General features: G+C 59.9%; 1 protein-coding gene across 1 annotated transcript in view; it reads right to left on the reverse strand.

The window, feature by feature from the left end:
* The window catches only part of SND1 (staphylococcal nuclease and tudor domain containing 1), a 231,867-nt gene that overhangs the window by 101,520 nt on the left and 105,496 nt on the right, over nt 1-24,851 (reverse strand). Inside the window, exon 11 of the mRNA XM_090041370.1 lies at nt 11,754-11,843. Coding sequence (XP_089897496.1) covers nt 11,754-11,843 — 90 coding nt within the window. The remainder of the gene's footprint in view (nt 1-11,753; nt 11,844-24,851) is intronic.

Raw genomic sequence — 24,851 nt, forward strand, 5'->3', positions numbered from 1 at the left:
AGTCCAATCCCCTGCTCCAAGCAGGACCAGCCCCAACTACATCATCCCAGCCAAGGCTGTCTAGCCGGGTCTTGAGCACCTCCAAGGATGGAGAGTCCACCACCTCTCCGGGGAGCCTGATCCAGTGTTTTACTACCCTCCTAATGAGAAAGATTTTTCTAACATCCAACCTCAACTTCTCTTGCTGCAACTTGAGCTCATTGCTCCTTGTCCTGTCATCTGCCCCACTGAGACCAGCCCAGCTCCATCCTCTTTGCAGCCCCCCTGCAGGGAGGTGACGGCGGCTATTCAATTCCCCTCGGTCTTCTCTTCTCCAGACTAAATCAGCCGAGTTCCCTCAGCCTCTCCTCAAATCATGTCCCCCGACTCTTGAACCATTTTTGTTGTCCTCCACTGGACTCTCCCCAGTGTGTCCACATCCTTTCTGTAGTGGGGGGCCCACAGCTGGACACAGGACTCCAGATGTGGCCTCCCCAGTGCTGAATGGAGGGGAAGAATCACTTCCTTCGAACTGCTGGCAACGCTCCTACCGATGCAGCCCAGGATGCATGGCATCTCTTATTCACGTTACTCGAACAAAATCTTCAGCATCTTGACAGCACCTGCACTAAGTCATTTCTACACCTGGGTTCACGTGATCACACCTGAGTTAAGGTTTTAACTACAGCTAAAAAACTGTCTTGCAGGGCCGTGACACAGAAGAGAGACTTTACCAGGAACGCCTCAAAACAACACTTTGCACGATGAATGTCTCGGACGGCCCCCGGTGCGACCGCGGTGTCTGCAAACAGCTCTGCGCTTCATCGAAAGCTGCGATCGTTACAAACGCCCGGACGGGGCAGATGGACTCTGCACATAACAATAATACCAGAGAGCAGCTCCCAGATTTGGAAGCTGGTATCTGATTCCAGAGGGAAGACGACAAGGAGGAGGAGACAGCAACATTGCAGAAGAAAGGATGATTGGAGAGCGGACTATCAAGGTCATTAAAAAAAAGCAAACAAGGAGAGAGGGTCGTTAACGCCTGTGGAATAAAGAGACCCTAGCAGGAAACAGGCAGATTATAACAAGCTAGAAAGTCAAAGTGCATTTCTCATGAACAGAAGTGTCACGGCTGCTCAAAAGAAGTTGGTTTTATAGTTTGGGTAGAGCTGAAATCAAAGGGGGACTATGGGGGTACGACTGCACCCCCTAGATCTGCCCCTGGGTGCCCCATGCCCAGCAAGCACCCAGCTCCCTTCCAGCTCTCCTGCCTGCCCAGCACAAATCCTTTCACCAAGCCAGAGACAGAGCCGGGGGAGACGTCCGTGGGACGGCATCTCCCAGTGCAATGCTGCTGCACTTGCACCCAGCCGCATGCTAGGCCGGGCACTGAAGGCAGATGCCCATCCTCACCTGGGCATAACCCTGCTCCCCGGCACAGCCAGGCCCATCACACAAAGATGGTGAAGAGCAGAGCATTGGCATCTGCGCCTTGGTGGGGGGATGAGGGGAACATTGCCCAGACCATTTAATGCCACCCTTGGCAGAGACGACGCTGCGCCACTTCAAGACGCAGTGAATCGATGCCCTGGCACCTGCCCACGTCGGCACACCCAGCTCCTTGATGCCCATTTAAACCACCTGGCCCTCCCTGCCAAGCCCCGGGCTCCGCACGACTGCAGAACGCTCCTCGATGCAGGCAGCTGTCCTTGCAGAAGGGACGTTGAGCTATCTGGTGCCTTCTCTCCCCCCATCCGAGTGATTAATCCCCACGGGCTAATTAGAGGAAAGGGCCAGGAGTGCCCATTAGAACCCACTCAATTACCGGCCTAATGAAAAAAAAAGAGCTTCTGAGCGGCTGTGCCAGCCCAGCGCTAAAAATCGATAGGCAGGACCCGTGCGGAGAGGGCCCCCGGCACGGCTGACACGCACCAAAGATTTATTCCATTGCAGGAGCCCGCTCCGAACAGATCCATATTGTATCGCAGCAGCAGAGCCAGGGGCTGAGCCAGCGGGGGCTGATTTATATCCCAGGGTGGGGGCGAATCACTTAGAGAGCCGATTCTCAAGCACCGGATGGCTCCCGTCTCCAGCTGGCCCTTATCCCTGCCCCTCCGATACCTCTCCAGGCAGCGGTGCAGAGAGCAAGGGGCACTTGTCTAGGGATCGCAGGAAGATGCTCTCAATTTTTCCTATATAGAGGCCTCCCCGCTAGACACGTGCACAAGCTTCCAGCTGGAACTCCCTCCCCATTCGCCATACAGCCAGGGAAGGGCAGTGGATGCCCCCTTTCATACCCCAGGAATAGCTCATTTGGGTGTCATCTAGTTCCCCACCTCAGCTCCCCTGCTAGCCGGAGGGAGGGCACAGCTGGCCAGCTGTGCTAGGAGGGTGCAGGGCAGCTTTCTGCAACCACAGCCCCACCAAGGCTGCCAGGAGAAGTAAATGAGGTCTGCTCTGGGGCGAGCCAGAGCTCCACAAAGCCCAGAGCTTGGTGCAAGGCTGGAGGGCCGCAGCCCCGGTCACTCCCCGATGCTGCAAGTGCTCCACAGAACAGAAGCCAACAGGGCAGCGCAGCCACCCACGCACGTTGCTGGCGATGCTTTAAGCTGCTCCAGGGCTTCAGCTCATGGGGGATTCGGGAAAGCCTATTTCGGAGCCCGCGCAGACAAGGGAGGGGCCTGGATAGTCCCAGCGGGGACCGACCGAGGGGGTGTCGTGCTGAGCAGCAGCGAGGCCCGAAGCTGCGGGAGGGGTGGGGAGAGTCTGAGCAGATAAGAGAAGAGCCAGAAGGGAAGTCATGTCCCCCCCACACACCTCCATTTTGCATGAGGGGCTCTGATGCCCCAGGAGACTTGGGAACTTGCCCCAAGAGATGGATGCCTGCAGCAGCTGCCCCACTACACGCACACGGCAGTATTTGCACACACAGATGCAGACCAGGGAACAACTGGCTGGGTTGCCGTGCTGCAGAGAAGGGCCCGGGTGCTACAGGAGACATGGCGCTGAATAGGAGCCAGCAGTGTACTCTCATTGCAAAAAAAAAAAAACCCACCCAATATATAAAACCCAAGATGCAGCTGGCTTGACATGAGTGTTGCTTGCAAATCCAGGCAGCGACTCTTCCCGTCTCTCCAGGACTGGGGAGGCCTCCCTTAAAATCGTGGGTACAGTTCTGGGCCCCGCACTTCAAGAGGAGGTGGGCAAGTTGGAAAGAGTCCAGCACAGTGACTGCAAAAGAAGGGGCCTGGGAGAGACAGACGGACAAGGGAAGGGTGGAAAAATTGGGAGGGCTGAGCCTGGAAAAGAGAAGCTTGGGGGGGAGTTGATAACAGACTTCAAGTCCTTGGAGGGTGATGACAGAGAGGCTGGAGAGGGGGTTTTCTCTGGGGCGGCGGAGGACAGGACAAAGAGCAACGGCAGGGGAAACTGAGGCTGGAGATAAAGGGGAACCTCTGAGCATTTGGAGCCGGCACCTACAAGCACTGGAGTCTCCATCCCTGGCAAGGGCACGTTAAACAGACCCGTGGCGGAGCTAGTTTAGACAGGGACCATGCTGGCTGGACTCGATGCGACTGTGCAAGGTCCCTTCCAGCCGGACTCTCCCACGACCCGGTGAGGATAGAAATACCCCAACACTCCCGGGTCCCAAACCCATCACGAAGACCCCCTCCCCGCAACGCCAAGGTTACTGCCGGACCCTGAGCAGGCGATGTGGGCAGGGCGGGGCATGGGTAACGCGCCACGGCAGAGGGAAGGGACCCCACGGCAGTCCCCGGGTCCCGCACGAGGCAGCAGGGGGTTGGTGCCAGCAGGAGCCCAGCCCCATCCCTACAGCAGCACCAGCGCCTCCGGGGCAGCCTGCCTGCACTGGGACCAGGGACAATGACACGAGGGGTGAGGGGAGATGTGGGCAGGGGGCCCATGTGGTCTCTGGGAGTGGGGACAGCACAGACCAGGCCCCTGCCCATACGCCTGGCTGGAGCAGGACAGCAGCATCCACCTGCTGCCACCACACCTGGGTGCTTGGAGACATCGCCACCCTGCTGCCCAAGGGAGGGCAGCCCAGGGGCTTCAGGCACTGCCTAGTGCAAGCCCAGCCGAGCCCCTCGATCTCTCCAGGGCCCCATTTCCACCTCCGCCTTCCTCTCATCTGCATCAGTCACCAACTTCCCAGGCCAGCTCCGCGCCCGGCGCCAGCAGATCCTGCGGCTCCCGGCGCAGGCTGGGCCGAGCTCGCTGCACCCAGCTGCCCTCCCTGCCCCCGCAGCCAGGCACTCGTCTCCAGGCCCTGCAATGCATCAATGTCCAGGCAGGCAGCGGCACGGAGGAGCGGCTGCATTAACAGGAAGCTGCAACGTAGCCGGGGGTTCGATATATTGGAAGAGCAGTAACTAGGAGCAAGACACTGATGTATCTCGTTCCAGGTCGTTCTCCCGCCGGGGGCAGGGAGATGCACACCGCAGCCCCCCCTTTCCCACTTAGCACCCAATGGCACATCCAGAGGTGCCAAAGGGGGTTAGGGCTGTCCTCCCAACAGCCAGGCCAGACCCTGAGGCTGCAGGGGTTTCAGCTGTGTCCTCTGCACTGTCTCCAGGATGGAGGGAACCAAGAACCGAAGGCAGCATGGGGCAAGGAAGCTCTCCACTGGCCAACAAGCAGCAGTCGTCTGTTAACCCCCAAAGGGAGAGACCGCCTACACCAGGATTGTACAGCGCCCGGCGCGGAGGGGCTCTGCAGAGAGGATGCTGCAAGATGAGGCTGGGATGTGCACCGCGCTGCGTGCAGCCTCGATGGCCAGACCAGAGGTTTCAGTGCCCCAGCGGGGCAGGGGAAGACTAGGGAGGCTCGGAAAGGACAAAGCAAGAGGCAGAGGGGGCCAGCCCCGGATCCAGCTCTCCGGCTGTCGGGTCTGGGAGGGAGCCGTGGGACGCAGTCAGGCTGCGGCTGTGGGAGGAGGAGATGCAGGAGCTGAAGGCGAGCGAGCTCACAGGAAGCTCGCGGGCGTCAGCGACAGACGGGCAACTGGGGGCAGGCTGGGACGTCAGCTCTGGCCCAGTTACGGCACCGGACGGGCGAGATGCCCTGGCAGAGATCCGGGACCGGGAAGAGGGAGGGGGTCCTGGTCTGCGATACGAGCTGGAGGCCGGGGGCTCGCGTGTGCAGCAGCTGGAGAGGCAGGACCCGGCTCCCTGCTCTAACGGGGGAGAACAGAGCCCCCGAGGCTGCACCTCCCACCCGCAGCAGCAAAGCCCTGGCATGCGCGGGTCCCTGCTCCCCTGCATGCATCGAAACGCGCCCACTTCTGGGCCGGCAAAGTCAACAGCAACGCCTCACCGAGACAGGGCTGGCTGCGGGGGCCAGGATGCCAGGGTCCCGCAGCCTGTGCCCCCCACACCGTCACCCCCCAGAAGGTCAGGCCTCCAGCTGGCAATCCCGGCAGCGCAGCGCCCCCTAGTGCCAGCCTAGGATGCGAGGGGAGCAATGTCAAGGTCACCCACCGAGGTCTCCCATCCCAGCCCCGGCAGAGACCCCCCCTGCTTAGCTCCTGTAAGCTTCCCCCGCCCTCCATAAGATCCAGCACGTACCCCGACTTCAAGCAGGAGGTACAGGGGAGGAAGGCCGGCCAGCCATGCCTGCCCTACCCCCACCCCGACTGCAGAGCCCGGACAGCGCGCCCATGAAATACAGGCTAATCCTGGAAGCGGAGCCCAGCCTAATTATTCCTAATATCCTACTCATCAATCTTGAGCGGAGCCATCACATCCATCTCTGCGGCTGCCAGGAGCGCGCTCCCCCCGGATTTGTCAGGCTGCAAAGCTTTGCCAACTCCGTCGAGCGCGGACGGCGTCGCGGCCGCGCGGGGTGGCTCTAGGCAGGAGACTAGGAACCGGCCGGGGTCGAGCTCGTGGCCACCACGAGCACAGGAGCGCTGCCAAGCCGGTCAGACCGCGGGCACAGCTCCGTGCCCAGCAGTGGCAAGTACCAGATATGCCAGAGCAGCGGTGCGTGGGCTGGATGCGCCGTGGCCCCGATTCGGCACACAGGGACACGCTATGCAGCCCACGGGGCGACCAATTTGGGAGCAGTACTGCCACCGCCCGATTTCCAGCACCTCAGGCAACCCACAGGCAAAATGATGTGGCTTGGCTGGCTGGATCTGGCCCACACCCTTGTTCTAGAGGGATGGGAGAGAAACAAGGGGTCCCCAGGCCCTGTGGGACCCTCTCCACCCCCAGCATTTGGTCACAGGCCTAGGCTCTTGTATTCAACAGCCTGCTGTGGACCAGACTGCCATCCAGGTACCCAGCCCCAATTGCACTGCTGGCCTCCACTACATCCTGGGATGGCAGCTCCCATGTGCAGGAACAGCTGCATATTGAATGAGGTCTTGTGCAAAATGCAGGATTCCTGCTGATTTTATCCATTATCCAGTGTGCCCCAGCTATCGGGTCTGATGCGGTGACTGCCCCCTTGTCACCTACTCCTGCCCCCAGTCTGGAGAGTCTGGCTGCAGCAAGGCAGGATCCAGGCTTGGAAGGGTGCAGATGCACCTAGAAGCCCCCCAGTCATTAGCACAGGGCAGGGGCTGAGACCTGGAAGGGGGACACGGCGAGGGGAGCAAGTCAGGAAGTGCATCCGAGGATGATGCTTTTACGGCAGGCAGGCAGACAAGACAGGTCCCAGGGGAGCCTCCTCCCAGGCCCAAAGCTTCACCCACAAGCACAGCCAGGTTACAGGGAATAGATGGAAGCCCAGAAAGGGCTCCCAGCTTTGCTGCTGAAATTATTCACAGGGAAAGTGGCTGCTGGGGGCAGCAAGGGGAGATTCCCACCCACTTCCAAAGACCAGGGGACGGCCCTGAGAGGGCACCCAGGCTGCCAGAGAATTGCAGACTACGAGGGCTGGAAGGGAGCTCAGGAGGTCACATCCAATCTGACCCCCTGCTCAAAACAGCACCAGCCCCAACTACATCATCCCAGCCAAGGCTTTGCCTAGCGGTTTACAGATGGAGACTCCACCATCCTCCTCATGAGAAAATGTTTCCTAATATCCGACCTCACCTTCCCCTGCTGCAGCTTGAGCCCATTGCTCCTTGTCCTGTCATCTGCCCACACTGAGACCAGCCCAGCTCCATCCTCTTTGGACCCCCTTGCTATTCTGTATCTCCCTCCCCCCGATCTTCTCTTCTACAGACTCAGTAAGCCCAGATCCTTCAGCCTCTCCTCACGAGCCATGTGTCCCAGCCCCCCAACCATTTTCTGGACTCTCTCCAACTTGTCCACATCCTTTCTGCAGTGGGGGCTGGCAGCTGGACACAGGACTGAATAGAGAGAAGAATCACTGCCCTCGATCTGCCGGCATCGCTCCTACCAATGCAGCCAGATGCCGGTAGCCTTCTTGGCAGCAAGGGCACGGGCCAGCTGCAGGGAGGACACGCGCATGCTGCTCTCTGGCCCCAGACCTGGAGGCAGAGCAGAGCCCTGCCCCCGGCCCCACCACATAGACAGGCGTGAGCATCAGGGGTCTCGAAGCCGGTAGGGTGGGCACAGGCAAAGAGGAGCCTGCCCCAGTGCAGGGCACAGCCTTTGCCCTGCATCTAATGCCCCTCCGCCCCAGGCCTCCCCGAGTCACCCGGGGCATGTCACTCAGCCTTTCTGCACCACGAGAAGAGCGTCACTGCAGGGCCAAAGCCAGGTCGGAGCCTAAGTGCAGCCAGCACAAGGCAGCGGCCGTACGTTCCTGCAGCAGCGAATAAGCCCAGCAAAGAGGCTCGGCCGACTTTGCTGCTGGGAGAGGCCCTTATGGAGAGCTCGCCCAAGGCTGCCAGCTCGCAAACGTGCCGTGTTAGGCCAATCAATGACTACAGCATTATGTTGAAACCACAGGCAGAGAGAGGCAAGGAGTCTCTGTGCCAGCCCAGCCGGGTCCAACTCATTTGGAAATGAGCTGCAGTCCAAAGCCACTAAATCCACTACCTGCCTTCTCTCCCTCTCTCTCTTTTTTTAATACGTTAAAAAGGGCGGGGGGGGGAAAGAAGCAAGAAATCTTGCGGCGGAGATTGATCCCGACAGCGAGCCGTGCAAAAGCAAGGACAAGCCGCCTCCTATAAGCCTGTCATTTCAAATCAGAATGCATTTCCAACCTCTGGGGACTGTTTTGATCATTAACGTAAAGGATTTTTTTCATCGCTTAACTCAATCAAATTAATCTGAAGTGAAAAACATGGAGCTGACAAAGGAAATATTTATAAAGCCGACGCGGCAACATCAAAGGTGATTGGGCGCCCGATTCCCAAGGCTACCTAAATAGCGGAGAACACAGAAGTCCGGACAGCGCAGAGCCCGTGTGCCGTGCAAGGTTATTAGGAGTTTTAAAAAATGGAGGCTATTTTCACTTGCAGCTAAAGAGCCGGTTGCTTCGATTTATGGAGAGCACGGGAGCCCTGCCAGCTGAGAACGGCCCTCTGTGCTCTCTGCGCCTGGCCTCTGAAATCAGGGGGTTCAAGCTGTTGCCTTCCCCCCAAAATGAGCCGGCCCCAGAATGCGGCCCGCTTCGACCACGGCAGAGGATACGGCCCCGCACCGGCGCTTCTGCTCACGGCTTTGCAGCGGGGAGAGACGCAGCCCACTGACAAAGTCCGGGGCAGAGGCAGGGGCATGGGGGGGTCGAAGATGCAGACGGAGGCATCCACCTGCATTTCTAAGCTCCTGTTGCAACCGCCCCGAGGTGCTCGGACATTGAGGATGATGAACGGCGCCATGCGACAGGCGAGGCGAGGTCGGCTCGGTGGCACCGTAGCTCTGTTACGCAGGCACTTCAGAGCATGGTGCTGGGCTTCGCCGAGACACCTGCCTGGGGAGACCCGGAGACTGCCCGCCAGGGCTGCAACATCAATGTCAAACCCACCCCGCTCGGCTCGGCTGAGCCCTGGGATCTGGTACCGAGAGGCAGACTCGCAGGGGTCAAGTCAGAGTGGTGGGGCACTGCGAGCTTCAGCCCCAAGCAGGGACTGGGCTGTGATCACTGGCTGAGGATGCGGGGATGGAGCTAGGCTAGCAAAAGCAAGCTCAAGGTGGGGGGAAGTCTGAGACCCATTCCCCACATGCCCCAAAACCCGCCGGCTCAGCAGCCTTCGACAGGGGGTGTGCAGTGCCCACACGTACAACCACACACGTGTTGGGCTTCTGCACCGCGAGACCGAGCACGCTGCACCCACCTGAGCCCACGGCCTGGGGGTCCATCCACAAGGCCTGTGTGGGCTCAGCAAAGCCCCATCCCGGGCCCCTTACCAACCCAGACCCTCCAGCATCGGGCAGCCCCCATGTGCCCTTTGCCGCCATGGGAACCAGCCAGCTTTGCTCCCTGCTCCCGGTCTCCAAAACATGGTGGCTTTGCCGTGGAGGCCAGGATTGTACACAGCACGGACACAACCCATTCCCACGTGCACGGGCATGGAGGAGCTTTGGCTTCCCCGTCCCTTCGGGGAGTCACTGAAGCAGCACCTGCCAGGCCAGCGGTGCCCTGACCCGGCTGGGGAGAGAAGCCAAGCCATTATCGGTGGGAAGCATAATAGACGCATAACTGAAGCTCGAGGAATTCGAACCAGGAGCCATCTGCGGGGGGGCCCCTCAGCTTGTGACATCTTCTGCAGCCAAGGCCTCTTGGGCTGGGGGAGGCTGGCAGGGTTTACAGGTCAAACCAGAAGCACTGTAGCTTTGCAATGGCTACCCCAGACACGCTGCAGCCGCCTGGCCCCTGGGGCTTTTCCCTGCTGAGCGAAGCCCCGGTAAAAACTGGCAGCACGGCTTCCGAAGCAAACCCCGGGCTCTGCTCATCAAGGGGCTTTTAAGCATGTAATTAAGACGGCTCCGGTCTATTGCGAGCCGTTAAGTGCCGCGGCTCCACGCAAGCCCTTCTAGGAAGAGCCGACATTTGCCTAAATTAAAGATAAAACGCGTTTGCCGGTAATGAGCTCTGCAGAGAGCGCGCCCAGGCCAGGTCCCCAGCACGCGGGCACGGATATAATGAGGTGCCGCTGGCCAGGAGACTGCTGGGGACGGACAGCCGCCTCCCTCCGCCTGGAGAAGCCTGGCTGGGAGGTCGCAGAGCAGCGCCGAGGGCCCGGGCTGTAACCTCGCTGGCCCGATTAAAATACTTCGGAGCCCGGTCAGCTCCGCGCCGCGTTTATCATCCGTCCACCTGCCCCGAGACAGCAGCTGCAGGGGCTGCCAGGGGGCCTGGCCTGCTCGAGCCCTGGGGCTGGAGTAGGGGCTGGCCACTGCTTCCAGACCACCCCCCCTCCATGCCCCTGCTACAGGCTGCCCTTGCTTGAAGGCCTCGGGACAGTGCAAGGAGGAGCCTGTTCCTGCAGCAAAACACCGCGGGGCTGGGGCTGCGTCTGGCCTATTCCTGGCACGGGGAGATGGCGCGTTCCCTCTAGGACCCTTTTCCCCCCTGCTCATTGCAGGCAGCCTTCTTTGGGCTGGTATCAGCCTGGCTTCCTACCCCCGCCCCCCCGGGGTCCTGAAGTCACAGCAAAACCCCTGCAGCCGATGGCGAACGAGCCAAGTGAACAGCCTTCCTCTCACAGGCGCTTTGCAGAGCTCACTCTCTCTCTCGCCCCCTCTCTCTTTTTTTAATATATAAACAGGGCTCGGAAACGGCAAGAAGCAATTAGGCATGGAAATAGTCCTCAACGAGCAGCAGCCAGCGCCTTCGCCGTGACGGAAATTGATTTTATTTGACCATTTTACGAGGGTCTGAAAATTGCTTCGCGAGCATGTGCAGCGGTAGTTAAGTGCGGATTATGCTCCTCGTTCCCCCGAATTGCTCTAAACCAGCCCAGAAAAATATGCCAGGGAATTGAGATGCTAGAAAAGGGGGGGTGGGGGGGGGAAAATACATACAAACATTCACACGCACAAAGATACACACACACAGATATAGATATAAGTAGGTGTGTATGTATGTATACATATACACACATGCATATTATTTATATTTGTGTGTGTGTGTAATTTTATATTTTTGTGTGTGTGTGTGTGTGTATTTTTTTTTATATATATTTATGTCTGTATGTCTGCGCGCACACACACACACACAAACCCCATTCCCCGTGTCCCCAAGAGCCATACCCCCTTTGACAGCATCCTCATCCTACCACTTGCTGCCCTACAGCAATGAAGCAATGCCTGTCCCACACTGTGCACCTGTTCCCCTGCTAAGGGAAGGGCTTGGGGGCCACATCCAGCTTCTGCAGCATCCTGGCTCCCCCACCCCCGCCCAAGACATCTGAGAGGACATATTGAGCACTGGTGCTATGGGAGGATATGCCAGGCCACATCTAGGACCCTGCAGGCGCCAGGAGCCCCCAGACAGCCAGACGAGTGCTGGTACCTCGAGGGACCCTTACATGAGCACCAAGGAGGCCCCTTCCTGGGCAGAAGCCTCCCTACCCCTCAAATCACAGGTCACCACTCCCTGCTCTCTCCTCCCACCTGCATGGCTCCTACACCCTCCCCAACACCCTGGGGAAAAGCAGCAGTTCAGGCACCCGGGGAGACAGCGCAGCCGACAAGCTCCTGGAGATGGGAGGCAGGCAGGTCCGAAGCCGCAAGCTGCGGATTTGACAGCCTGTTTTATGGGAATGGCACCCCTCGCACCACAGCGGGGCCGCAACTCTGCCCCGTTCCACCGTCGACCGCGCAGGCTCCCCGCCGGAGCCGGCTCCCCGCCACACAGCCCCGAGCACGGCCACCGCCTCTTACCTTCTTCCCGATGAGCTTCTTGCGCAGGAACTCCCGGGCCTCGAACATGTAGGGAATGTCGTACAGAGGCCGCAGCTTCCGGTTCTTGTCCTGCAACACAAGGAAGGTGGCAGCCACGGTGAGTCCGGGGGCAGCCCAAAGCTGGGGTAGCAGCCACGCGGCACGAGGAGAGACACGGCTACCGTCTCCCGTGGCTCCACTGCGTTTGCCCCTCTGGAGCAATCAACCCCCTCGCCAGCCCTGTTTCTCCTTCCCGCGGCCCTGCAAGAGGCTCTGCTGCTTCAGAGCCACGGGCACCTGGCTGCAGTGCCCCGGTCTGGGTCGTGGTGGGCACCGTTCAGCCCCTGGAAGATGCACGGGCCCTGCCCACGTATGGAGCCCGGGCAGCGCCCACCAGAGCCGTGCTGCACCGCATCCCCTTGTCAGCTGAGGCTGAGGCAGGGCCACAGGCTTCCTATAACCCCAGGCCTGGGGCCACTAGGAAGCCACTAGGCTGGGCATGATCCTTAGGCAGTTTACACAGCTCCTCTGTAACGAAGAGGTTGGCGTTTCTTTGCCCAGGCACATGGGCATCATGGAGAAGGAGAATCCTAGAGCCGGGGGCTGACAGAGAGCTGTGGGGTCACATCCAGTCTGAGGCAGCATCAGCCCCATCCAAATCAGCCCAGATGAACCCTATGTCCAACCTTGGAGTCATAAGACAAAGTCACCCCCAACACAGCCCCAGGCATCGCCCCTGCCCCGGGATACAGTGGAGTTACGGCTGCCATCGTCTTGCTGCTGCCAGGGTGCTGCCCAGGCCAGGCCGTGCCCCCCACTGCAGAGGAAGGCAAAACCCCCCCAGTGCAGACCAGTCTGAGCAGGGGGGGAAATCCCTTCCTCCCCAGTGCAGCGTGGGGTTGACCCTGAGTGCAGGGGCAAGACCCTCCCCGCCAGGACCCCGGGGGGTGGGTGCCAGCGGGAGCATTGGCACAGCCCAGCCCCAGCCCCAGCCTGGGCTGCAGCACCCCGCATTTCTGGGCAAGGATTAGAAACGTCCCCCAAAAACCCTCCTCCTTTTGGAGCCCAGTGTATCCCAGCGCCCAAAGGACTCAGACTGCCGCCTGTCTTCTGCATCGCAAAGATCTCTGTGCCAGGATGCCTTGGCACACTGCCCCCCTTCCCCCTGGGCTTGCCGCTCTCCTCCAAAGCCCTCAAGAGACCCAGAAAGGCCCTTTTATTCCAAAATAAAAGGGACAGGTGCATCCATGGTCTCTGCTCTGGTTGCTTAACAGATGAGCTCGTTATGGGCCAATGATTAACAGCCACTGTGGGACACGATACCAACTTGCGGCTGCATCACCTGCAATTGCCTCCAGACCCTTCAGAATAGCAGAGCTGCCCTGGACCGAGCCAGACCCAGGTCCGCCGTGCCCAGTCTCCGGTGTCACGGGGCAGAGAGCGGAGCTGGACGGGAGATGACTGGGTCTGAGCAGGGTTTCCCTTGCAGCCTTTAAGGTCCAGCCCAGTCTGATGCAGAGGCCGTGCCCCTCGCTCCCTGTGTCTCACACTCCCCATGCCCTTTTCCTCAAGCCCGTGTCCAGTCCCGGGTGGATCTGCCCAAGCTCTCAGCTCCCACCGCAGAGGGTGGCCACGAGCCCCCACTTTAATGCCATGTGGGGGGAAAAAAGCAGCCGGGTGTTTGTGTTCAACTGACACCTGCTCGGTCCACGCTGACCCCTCGTCCTTGTCTGGGGAGAGATGGGCAATGATCGATCCCAAGGGACTTTCTCTTGGCCATTTAGTATTGCAAACCCTTCTTTTGCCCCTTCCAGCATCTCTGCCCTGCCTAGGCCTGGCCTCATGAGTCGCTCCTACTAGGGAAGACCCGCCGCAGCGCTCCTCATCCTCGCTGCCCTTCTCTGCACCTGCTCTAGAGAGCACGTGGAGGATGCTTCCAGCAGACCAGGCAGCCCCGAGGCAGGTGGCAATGCCAGGGCTTGTCAGACGCAGGGGACGGAGAAGAGATCGAGGCCAGAAGCTGGGAAGTGGAAGGCAGCGAGCGTCTGAGAAGCAGCAGGGCCAGGGAACACAAGAGACCCCCCAGGCTCAGGACGGCATGCACATGAGACAGAGTTGGCAGGTGTCAGCCGTTGCCACCGCGTTCCCGCGAGACCTCAGTCAAGTCACTGCACCTTCTAGAGCCGCCTCTGCAGCACAGCGCTGCCCTATGCCGAACGCGAGGCACGGAGAGGCTTCTCACGCCCTGCAAGGTGGGCAAGCACCGCTGGGGGTGACACTTGGAAGCTGCTGGGAAAGGAAAGGAAAGGAAAGGAAAGGGGGGAAGCAGAGAGACATCCACGCAACCCGGGCAGCTGCCTCGGGACTCCCGCCTCTGCAGTCAGGCCCGCGCCTGGTGCTGTCACGAGCTCTGCGCGAGAGCCTTGATGAAGGAATTGAAATGAATGGGGGCTGCGTGCAAGCGCGGAGCTTGCCAGCAGCACCCAGCCCCTAGCAACAGCCAGCTCTGCAGCAAATCCCCAGCAAGGCCGGAGCCGGCCACTTCATCCTTCAAGGTAAAGCCCAAGCAGGGGCATCGGCCCCGAGTGGCAAGAATGGCAGGGGCTTGGCCTGCCTCATTAACGAGGCCTTTCTGCTGCAGCCTGAGACCCAAAGCTGGAGGAACACAAGAAGCAACCCGGAAGATTACGGGGATGAGTTGTTGGGTCACCTCTACTGGAGGGAAGAGTGGCGAGGGGCTGTCTCCTTCCAGCAGGAGGCAAGGCAGGGCCAGGCCAGGATGGAGACGCCTGCAGACGGTGCACCGCGCTCAAAAGCTCAGCCCCAGAAGGGACTAGCCCCCGTCTGCCACAGCAACGCAGGCCGCAGGAGCAGGCTTCCCGCAGGCTGACTGAGGCCAAATCCCATCTCCGAGGCAGACACCCCCTGCGCCGGCTGGCCCTCCCGAGGCTCAGACTGCGGCAGCTGGGGCAGGGGGACCCCAACATAAGAAATGCCATTGCCTAGATAAGACCATCTCACCCCATCTCCTGTGTCCCGCAGTGGCCAGAGGGTCCCTCTGGTAGAGCCCACCCCAGAATCAGCCGCAACTGCGGTTGGTACAAACAGGCCCCCTCCCAGGTACCCGCACCGGGGTCTTGGGGGGCTCCGATGCCAACGCCAAAGCAGCACGAGGCTGCTCCCAGGCTAGTCTGTGCAGGGGAGCCCTGCAGCCAGCTCACACTGGCGTTTAAAAGCAGGGACACAGGGCACTGCACTGCAGCATTTGCAGGGCACAAGTGCCCTGAGAAAGGCCGGGCAGGGGGAAGGGGCATGACTGCCTGGCCCCATCCTCCCTCAACGCCCTCCAGTTTCTGCAAGCGGGAGAGCTGCCCTTCAGGCCCCGAGGCCAGGATGCTGCGGGGTTAGCAGCGCAGGCAGGCGTGTCATTCGCTGGAAGCAGGCTCGCCGCAGCCCGCTGCCAAACGCGTCCCCCAGAGTTAAAGGCAACATATTGCAGGAACACGGCTCCCTACGGCCGCTTGGCTTCCAGTCCTGGAACAGCTCGTAATACCTTCCCCTCCGCGCCCCAGGCGGGGAGCTGCATCGCCGCACTGCACAGGAACGCCTAGGCAAGCTGGCTCAGCAGCCGCCTCCAGGCCCCGTACAACCCTGACCTGGGCACCGAGACCCCCTGGGAGGGGGATGTTCATGGCAGCAGCCATGGGGTCGAGGGCCCTACCTGTGCCCTTTGCTTTGTGGCCATCTGATGTTGCTTCTGGCCAGGCCTCCCCTCGGCCGACCAAAAGGGTGGAAACTGCAGGCTCCCAGAGCTGCCTCAAGCTGCCCCAAGCCTGCAAAGATAAGAGGCCCGTTGCAGCCCCTGCACCTTGCAACACAGCGATCGGGGGGACAGTGGGGGATCGCAGCTTCCTTCCAGTTCCCAGTGCCCAGGGAAAGGGAGGAGCAGACCAAGAGCAGCAGTTTGCTCCCAGGAAAGCCGTGAAACCAAGACAGGAGGTTGGAGCTGGGCACAGCCAAGGACAGCCTGGAAAGGGCCAGGGGATCCAGAGAGAGACCTGCATCCAGAGCCGACGCAACACACAGCTGGAGCGTGATGGATGCAGGCGGCTGGCTCAGGACATCCCACCCAGGACGCTGGCTTCCCGTCTCCTCCAAACCGGTCCTTGCGGCTGCCACCCCCCGCGAGGCAGGAAGAGCACCAGGTGCTGGCGCCCCACTGGCTCCTCCTGCCGAGTTCCCTGGATGTCTCCCAAGGACCCGGCGCGCTTCGCTTGCAAGATCCAGCCGCCCCAGCGTGAGAGGAGGTGGATGAGACCCCCTGCCCCTGCCTCGAAGCAGCAGCAAGGAGGCGCCGTTTCCCTGTGCACAGCACCGTCCACGGGATGTACCGGCCAACCCCACCATGTCCGGCCCATCTCAGTCACCCCCAGCACTGGCAAAGGTGGGTTTTTAGTTGACAGACATCCCAACTCACAGCCAAGGGTGCATGCAGTCGCTGGGGCCAGGCCAAGGTTTGCACAGCTCAGAAGGAAAGAAAAAGAACACAAAAAAAGCAGCCCAGAAACGAGGAACCAGAGCAAATCTCAGCAGCTCCATGTCCTTGAAGGGACTCCGGCTGTTATCTCCAGCCCGCAGCCTTTGATTCGACTCTGCAGGGGCCGGCGCTCACGGAAATTAAACCACCATCTCCATGATCATCATGGAAAAGGGCTTCCCTTCAGAGACCGCTCTTCTACTCCATTACACCTGCAATCAGAGACAGCCCATTGCAAGGCGCATCTGCCACCGCGCGTGGAGAAAGGAGACAGAAAAAGGGCCAAGCCGTCGCTTCGGCTGCGAGGATATCGGCGGCGCTTCAGGGCCCCGTGCAACTCGCAGGCCATTACGGAGAGCGAGCCATGTGCTGAGCTCGCTCGCTACACCGATTCTGCAGCTCCAGCAGAAAAGCAGCTCAATCCCTCGCCACTCGAACTGCCACGGGGAAAGCATCGCTGTTCTTGGGAACGACACGCCGCGCTGCCAGGAACAAGGAGAGGAGCCGTCACCGAGAGAGGCTCCCACGTGGCCCTCGCTCCCGAACCGCTGCCGTGCTCCGACAGCCGGGTCACGTCTCTGTTGCCCGCTGACGTGCTGGAAGAAGCCCTGCCCAGCAGCGCTCTTCCGACGGCCGCATCCTGTCCCGGCTCAGTGCCACATGCTCCGCATTTGTACCTCCGTGCCACGGGCCCCGGGCGGGGAAGCGATGGAGGAGAGTGCCCAATGCAGGGCAGGACAATACCGGTGCCCGGCGACACCGGCACATGCTCTCAGGAGGCGACGGTCACCTCCACGCACCTGTCCCTACCGACCCATTTCCCACCAGGGGCTTCGCTGCATGAACCCTGCTATAGAAGCAGGTGGAAGCGGCAGCTCCGTGATCAGAGTGGAGGGCCCGCGCCTTCGCTGTCGATCCTGTACACACAGCCTCATCGCTTCAAGCAGCGTGTCCAGGCTCCAGGGAGCATCAATCCATCATGGCTCGACCTCAGAGTCAGGGCAGCAGGTGAGGGGGCTGTGCGCCCGGTCTAGGAGGGCTCAGCTCAGCAGTGCTTGGAGATTTCTCCATGTCCCACCCTCCCCCTTAGCACCTGCCAGGCCCTTTAAACCAAGCGCGGGACCGGAAAGGCGCCGGTCACCTCTAAACCCAGCACATGGCAGCTCCAATGGCTGGGAACTCTCTCCCGATTTCCAGGCTAAGTTTCTTCCCGGCCAGTTTGCACCTACTTAATACGCACGGGGACAAGAGAGGAAGGGCCGCTAGGCCCCAGGTCCACCCCCCACAGGCAGCTCCGTGTCCGAAAGACGCCATCGGCGAATGTTGGCTCCGACCCTGCCCGTGCCCCCCGCGGCTGCAGGACACCCTGGGAGGGGATCGAGGAGGGGAGTTTGCTGGGGTCACCTGAGTGTAGGCCTATTTAGGAAGAGGAAGATCTAGGCTCAGCAATGCCCGTGCTCTGGTGTGGGGGTGTCCCAGGTTTCGGAGCTGTGCTGGTTGCCCTCCCCTCCCCCTTTCTGCTTCATGTGTTGGGGGGGTTAAATCCTCCCCCCAAGACACCGGGTGCTGCTGCAGCCCAGGCTGAGGACGGAGACACGGGGAAGGGGCTGTGCCAATGCTCCTGCTGGCACCAACCCCGCAGGGTCCTGCCCCTGCACTCGGGCTCAGCCTGACACTGCACTGGGGCAGGAAGGGATTTCCCCCTGCTCAGACTGGTCTGACTGGGGGGTTTTGCCTTCCTCTGCAGCGGGGGCACGGCCTGGGCTCTCTGCAGCACCCACAACCCCCGCGGCAGCAGCAGGATGTTGGCAGCCGCGGCCCCCCTGTATCCCAATGCCTGGGGCTGTGTCGGGAGCGACTGTGTTGCGTGGCTCCGAGGCCAGACACCGGGTTTGCCTGGGGGGGGTCTGGACAGACGGAGCTTCCTTTCTGCCTGTTTGGAGGACCCAGCATACCTGGACCCACGCGGTCCCCAAGCTCCAACCTTTGCACGCTGACGCCGTTCCACACCAGAAACCAGCCTCAGTAAGACACCCCCAGGGCCCTGCAGAACACGCCCTCGAACCCAGAAGCCCAGGCACCGAAGCAAGCACCAGAGGTTGCCACAAAACCCCTAAATCCCGCAGACCCGAGCCGGACCCAGGGACTGGGGCAGAGCTGCCCCACAGCACAAGGGGGTGCGGTGGGCTGGGGGAGCGCATCTCCGCTGCCAAACCGGGGAAAATCAGAGGGAAGAATAAAACTGTAGAGAAATAGATAAGGGAGATGCTGCAGGAAATGAAGGAAATGAATCAGATGGGAGCGCGCGGACAAAGGCGCGGCAGCAATTTCGCGCCGCGTTTTTCCTTAATGAACGAGACTTTGATACGGTTTATTATTTCCTCAGCGCTGCCGGCAGGCCCCAGGCGCCTCCCCCACCCCCTGCCTTGCATCTCCCCCCGGGGGCTGCCGGGGCCAGCTAGGGCTGGGGACCAGGACGGCAATGGCCATCGGTGCCAAGCTCCCCCGCCGCTCCAGGATGAAGGCCGGTCAGACGAGGGGGTTGCTGGCGCATGGGGCCCCGTGTTGTGGAGAGGCTCATCTACCCCCTTAGGGAATGGGTATGGCCTCCCCTGGGGTCCTGGGTCCAATTCTAGGCCCCACACTACTGAGGAGGAGGTGGGCAGGTTGGAAGAAGTCTGGCACAGAGCATCTGCAACGATCAGGCGCCCGGGAGACGAGACTGATGAGGAAAGGCTGGAAGAGCTATGGGGTTTTAGCTTGGAGAAGAGAAGCCCAAGTGGGGATTTGATCACAATCTTCCGATCCTTGATGATGAAGAGGATGGAGACGGGCTTTTCTCTGTGGCTGCAGGGGACGGGAATAGGAGCAATGGCCTCCAGCTGCAGCTGGGGAAACTGAGGCTGGAGACAAGGAACGGGAGGACCCTGAGGGGTCAGGGTTTGCGACAGGCGCCTACAGGAGGGGCAGGATTTCCCTCCCTGGAGGTTTGCAAGAGCAATTTGGACAGACCCACGGCTGGGCTGATCCTGCCTGGAGCGGGAGGCTGGACTCGATGCCACCTCGTGAGGTCCCTTCCAGCCCCACTACCCTACAACCGTATGAATTTGCTGATTGAAAGATGTGTAACGAGCAGCAGAAACGAGCCAACGAAAGCAAGGAGGAGTCAGGCACAGAAGTCAAGCCACCTTTGCAATGAATGCGAGGCCACAAGCAGAGCCAGTTTTCTTAGCAACAGAGGGCTCGTTTCCCTCGAGCCCAGCCTGGAGCTGGAGTCCATCCGATAGGATGTAGGTGACGGTCCCCAGGGCTGGGGCAGACCCTGCCAGGCTCCATACACCATCCGTGGCCCAACTTGCTAAAAGCTGCTGCCTTCCTCTTCCGTGGGGAGGCGGGAGGGGAGCAGCAAGAAAGGACGTTGTTCCATTATTTTGGCAGTACCAAGAGAAAAAAAATACCCTCCCCAATGCCTCCACGCCAGCTCTCTCCGATCAAGCTGTGCCATAAATCCCACGCATGTCACAGTGGGGCTGAGTTATGCCGCTGCGAAGCCCCGAGTCCGCCCCTCACGCCGCGTCCCCGCCTTGCCGGCCTCTGTGCTCCAAGGTCTAAATCAGCCGGCTGGCGCGAGCCGCCCATCCTTCATCCCCCAAATCTGAGGGACGCTCGGGCCAGAGCTAAAGAGGCACTAAATTCCAGTTGCCCTGCCATGGCGGTAACCCGCCGGAGCCGAGATGACGGCCTTTTATTTCATCGCCCGGGGCTGTAAATCAGAGGACGCAGCCACATCCATCACCGCTTGCCGGCTCCACGCGAAGCTGCGGTGGAAGATGGCAGTGGGCGCATGCACCAGTCTCCCGAGGCAGCACGAGGACCCGGCGCCTGGCCCTTCCCCGGCCCCGGGAGCTAACGAAGGGGTCGCGAGACCTCAGCCAGGATCACCCCCAGGCATCCGAGGCTGCAAGGGGGAGGGCTGGCGCCAGGCCTCGGGGCCGCTTTCTTTGCTCTGGCTCACAGCTGGCAGCAATCGGGAAAGCCGAGGGGGGCTGCTATCACTTTATATATATATAAAACTCGGAGAACAGCCAGGCTGGCAGGGCCCTGGGGAGGTCATATCTAGTCCAACTCCCTGCTTCAGGCAGGAGCAGCCTCATTTGAACCATCCTAGAGAAGCGCTGGTCTAATCTGTTCCTAAAACCGCGCTAACTGCTACCCGAGAGCGCCAGAAATACCCTCTACCACGTCACGGGAGAGGCTGGGGGCCAAGGACCCTGCCCGCATCCTGCCGCTGCAAGTGCAGGAAGGAGCTGGCAAGGCCTCGTGTTGCATCTGGGATGACAACAGTTTTGCTAAGAGTCTAGACGATGGATTTACATGGGATGGTGCGATCCTGCCTCGGACAGGGGGGCTGGACTAGATATGACCTCTGCAGGTCCCTTCCACCTCATGGCTCTAGGTCTCTTATGAAATGCATTTCAGAGATCCCATGCAGAGGCCTGGACCCCTCAGTACACCAAGGCAAGTCCTGTGTCCAGCTGTGGGCCCCCCACTACAGAAAGGATGTGGACACGTTGGAGAGAGTCCAGTGAAAGCAACAACAATGGTTGGGGTCTGGGGGACAGGACTGGTGAGGAAAGACTGAGGGAACTGGGCTGGTTTGGTCTGGAGAAGAGAAGACTGAGGGGGATTGAACAGCAGCCGTCACCTCCCTGCAGGGGGGCTGCAAGGAGGATGGAGCTGGGCTGGTCTCAGTGGGGGCAGACGACAGGACAAGGAGCAATGGGCTCAAGCTGCAGCAAGGGAAGTTGAGGTTGGAGATTAGGAAAAACTCTGTCAATAGGAGGGTGGTGAAGCACTGGCCCAGGCTCCCCAGGGAGATGGTGCAGTCTCCATCCTTGGAAGTTTTGAAGACCCAGCTAAACAAAGCCTTTTGGCTGAGATGATCTAGTTGGGGCTGGTCCTGCTTTGCTCGGGCAGGCTGGCCTAGATGTGACCTCCTGAGGTCCCTTCCCACCCTTGCCATCTACGATTTCTATGAGGAACCCCCTGCCCGCCTCCAGTCCATGCTGATCTGGGCTGACGGCGAGTGGAGAAACCTGCCGGAAGAGGCCGGATAAGCTAAGGCGATTCCCTGGGTGAAACAGGAAAGGTGCCCTCCCCGGGGTATCTATTCACTGGCTCAAAGCAGCACTGCCAGGCAGGGCTGGATGAAGCCCAATGCACAAGCTTCCCCTGCGCTGCCTGGCCATGCACAGCCTCCTCCCTCAACGCTGGCAGGAGCTGGAAATGCAAACCCAGCTTCCATTTACTGATTGCTGCTTCCAGCCAAATATCGATTGAGGGGAGGAGAGGTTTCATCTCATTAGCGACCTGTGTGCGACCCTGGCTCCGCAGAGAGACCGCAGGACCAGCGCCTGGTTTTGAGCAGCTTGGAGCCTGCGGGTGTTAATCCCAGCGAGCATCTCCCTCGAGGAAGCGTGGGCACGGCAAGGGGGATAGAGTCCCTTCGCCGCAGCACGCTGCGAGAAAGGCAACTCGACAGCTGGATGCTAACGGCAGCGTCCAAGAGGCCGAGGCAGGACCCCAAAGACTGCAGCCCTGCTCTGGGTGGTATCAAGCCCCCAAAATGTTCCCACCTCCAAGATCAAAGGCACGAAGCATCAACCGTGCGGCACGGCAGGCGATGGAGCACCTGAGCAGAGCTGCCAAAGAGCACCGGCTACCTCCAAAGACCCAGTCCCACTGCGCTCGAGTATCTACATCTTCTGCAGCAAATTCAACAACTGAAAGGCAGAAAATAAATAAATGGTCAAACAGCACAGATAAGGCCCACTGAGCAAGCGATTAAGAGTTATAAAACGCACATTTATCTCCAGGCAGGACAATCTTATCAGTACCCGTAAGCAAAATAATCTTAAAACTCTGAAGTCCTGAAAAGCCTCTAGCAGGTGGGCGGCCTGCAGGAGAAAGGACCTTCTTACCTAGGTTTTAAAAGAGAGTCCTTACACAGCACCAACCAGGCACGCTTGGAAGGGGCAGTTCAGCAAGAATCGCAGCTCCTCAAATCCTAGAAAAACAGGGCTGGGGGGAGCTGCGGGGTCTCATCGAATCCAACCGCCTGCCCAGGCAAACCCCGTGTCCAACCTCAGAGCCACAGGACACAGCCCCAGGCATCGCCCCTGTCCCCGAGATCCAGGGGGGCCGCAGCCGCCAACGTCCTGCTGCTGGGGGGTCAGAGGCGCTGCAGAGACGCAGTCGCTCCTCTTAGCCCAGCTGCCATTCAGGAGTACGCAAGTTGCATTAAAACAGCTCAAGATGTGCTACGCAGGCCTCTTGCCACAGCTCACAGCTTTAAACCAGGCCCTGCAGGGAGAGGCTTCGTCTCACCCATCTGGAAATGCCGGGGGACAGAATTAGCCCCGCGCTTCCCCGATGCCGTCTGGGTTCATTGCACAGGGCCCAATCCCCACCTCCTCCCATGCCGATAGAGCAGAATATACCCCGACCCCCTGCAGCCTTGGCTTGATGCCACCACACAAGACCAGGAGAGCAGGAAGGGGGTTTCCACCCCTCCCCCTATTACAAGGGGAGCTTTGCCCCTATTAACACACAGAAGCAACCGCCCCCGGCCCCGAGCTTGCCCGGGGCTGCCATGCAAACAGCCCTCGGGTAGCTGAATGCCAAGCCTCAGATCCCGCCTCCCCTTGGCACGGAGCCGTGCCAGCTCCCACGCCGGCAGCCTCCCTCCTTGCCGGGGGAACAGAAAACCCCAGCTGGCGGCAGCGCGCCACGAACGGTTCTCGCCCGCTTCCTCATTTGAAACAGGCTTGCAATTAAATCTGAAGAGGGACTTATTGACCGGGGAGGTCTTTGTGCCACTCCAACAAGTTCACAGTCAAAATTCAAGGTAAATAATACGTTGCCTCTCGTCTGGCGTGGCGCACGTTCAAAGTGCTGTACAAACACTGATTAATCCTCACTAACAACGCCAGCAAATTTATGGCTGATTTAAGTGTCTGTCTGGCACGGGCTGTTGACTTCGTAACCCCGTCGAGCGCGGGCGTCGGGGAGGGGGACGAGGGCGCGCTGCGATCTTCTCCGCGACGCGAGACGGTAAGGCTTACAGCGCCCGGCCCGGTCCGGCAGCCCCCAGGCCCCGCGTGTTGCTCCGAGGCCACTGTTGATGCCAGCACTAATTAAAACAAACGGAGAAACTATCTGATAATGCTTCTGCTTCGTTAAGCTATTACACAACCTGCACTGGCTGGAGTGAGTCCAGCGCAGAAACCAGAGTGGGCCTGAACTCCGGGGATTGCAGGCGGCCACGGGTGGTTCCCAGGGGTCGCGGGGCCAAGGCCGTTCCCAACCTGGCCCACTGACCCCATCCCTTAGGCATCCCGCAGCACTGCCCAGTGGTGCTCGCAGCTCTGCCCGGGGTGCAGACATGACTGCAAGCCAAGGCCCTGGGGCCAGGCCTTGTACAGAGCTATTTTTCTTCCCCTGCCACTTGACGGGGGATTTATTACGGTTATTTAAAGCATTTTAATTGTATTAATGAGAAGCCAGGGAGGGGAAAGGAAAAAGAAGGAAACCCTGTCCTGCAGTCGGAGCTGCTGTGATTAACGGCCCCTTCTCCGGCGCGGCTGCAGCCTCTATGGAATCATGCAAATGGGAAGGTTTGCCTGGAAAGAGAACGAGAAGAGGCAGCACTCGCCACCCCTCCCCAAACGCACGCGCGCCGGGCGCCAGCCGCCCAGTTCGTCCCAATTAAACACAGCCATTAGACCAGCAGCCCCGGCCCTTCCTCCCCCATCGCAGCTAAGCGCTCATCTCCCTGGGGTGTTGCGCAGCGAGGAAGAGGCAAGTCAACACACCTGCGTCTCACGCACGGCGCGGGGTCGGGGGGGACCCAGGCGTCCGGGTTTCTTGGGATGCCAGTGAAGAAAGGGCGAAGCTTTTGCAATCCCCGGAACAACTCCATTCCCATCCAACGATCTGTGCCAAGCGTCGGCTAATAGAAACGTTTAAGCATCCGATACATATTGCCCTTAAACACTCTCCTGTCAGCCCCCATTAAATACCGTTTTGCCAGCCCGTAAATGCGATATTTCATAGCCGCGGAGGCGCGCCGAGGGCCGTTCTGGGAAGCCATTCAAGAGCTTGGACACACGTTCGAGGTTTTGCAAATAAACATTAAAAATCAATATAACAGCAAGGATGCTAACGAAAGCCTGCGACTATCAAACACCGAGCAATTATATTCGCATATAAAGATATTGCTTTTTTAAAATGACTCTCTTTCTTTTTTTTTTTTTTGTTTCATGGCCAGGCGCCTCAATGGCAGCAGCTTGCTCGAAAGCTGCCCCTGACGCGCCTGCCATGCTCAGGCCTCCGCCGAGGCCTCGGGGATGTGACATCTTCAAGGTCACTGGCTCGCGCTGGCCTTGGGAGGCTGAACTAAGGAATTGCCTTGACAACCATCACCCCAAGACATCACCAGAGATGGACCAGGAACCGAGCAGGGTTTATTCTTATCACAGGGGTAGAAGGGGCCTGAAAAG

Source organism: Crocodylus siamensis, chromosome 4 (genome assembly GCF_052110815.1).
Source record: "Crocodylus siamensis isolate JL-2025a chromosome 4, ASM5211081v1, whole genome shotgun sequence".
Lineage (NCBI taxonomy): Eukaryota > Metazoa > Chordata > Crocodylia > Crocodylidae > Crocodylus > Crocodylus siamensis.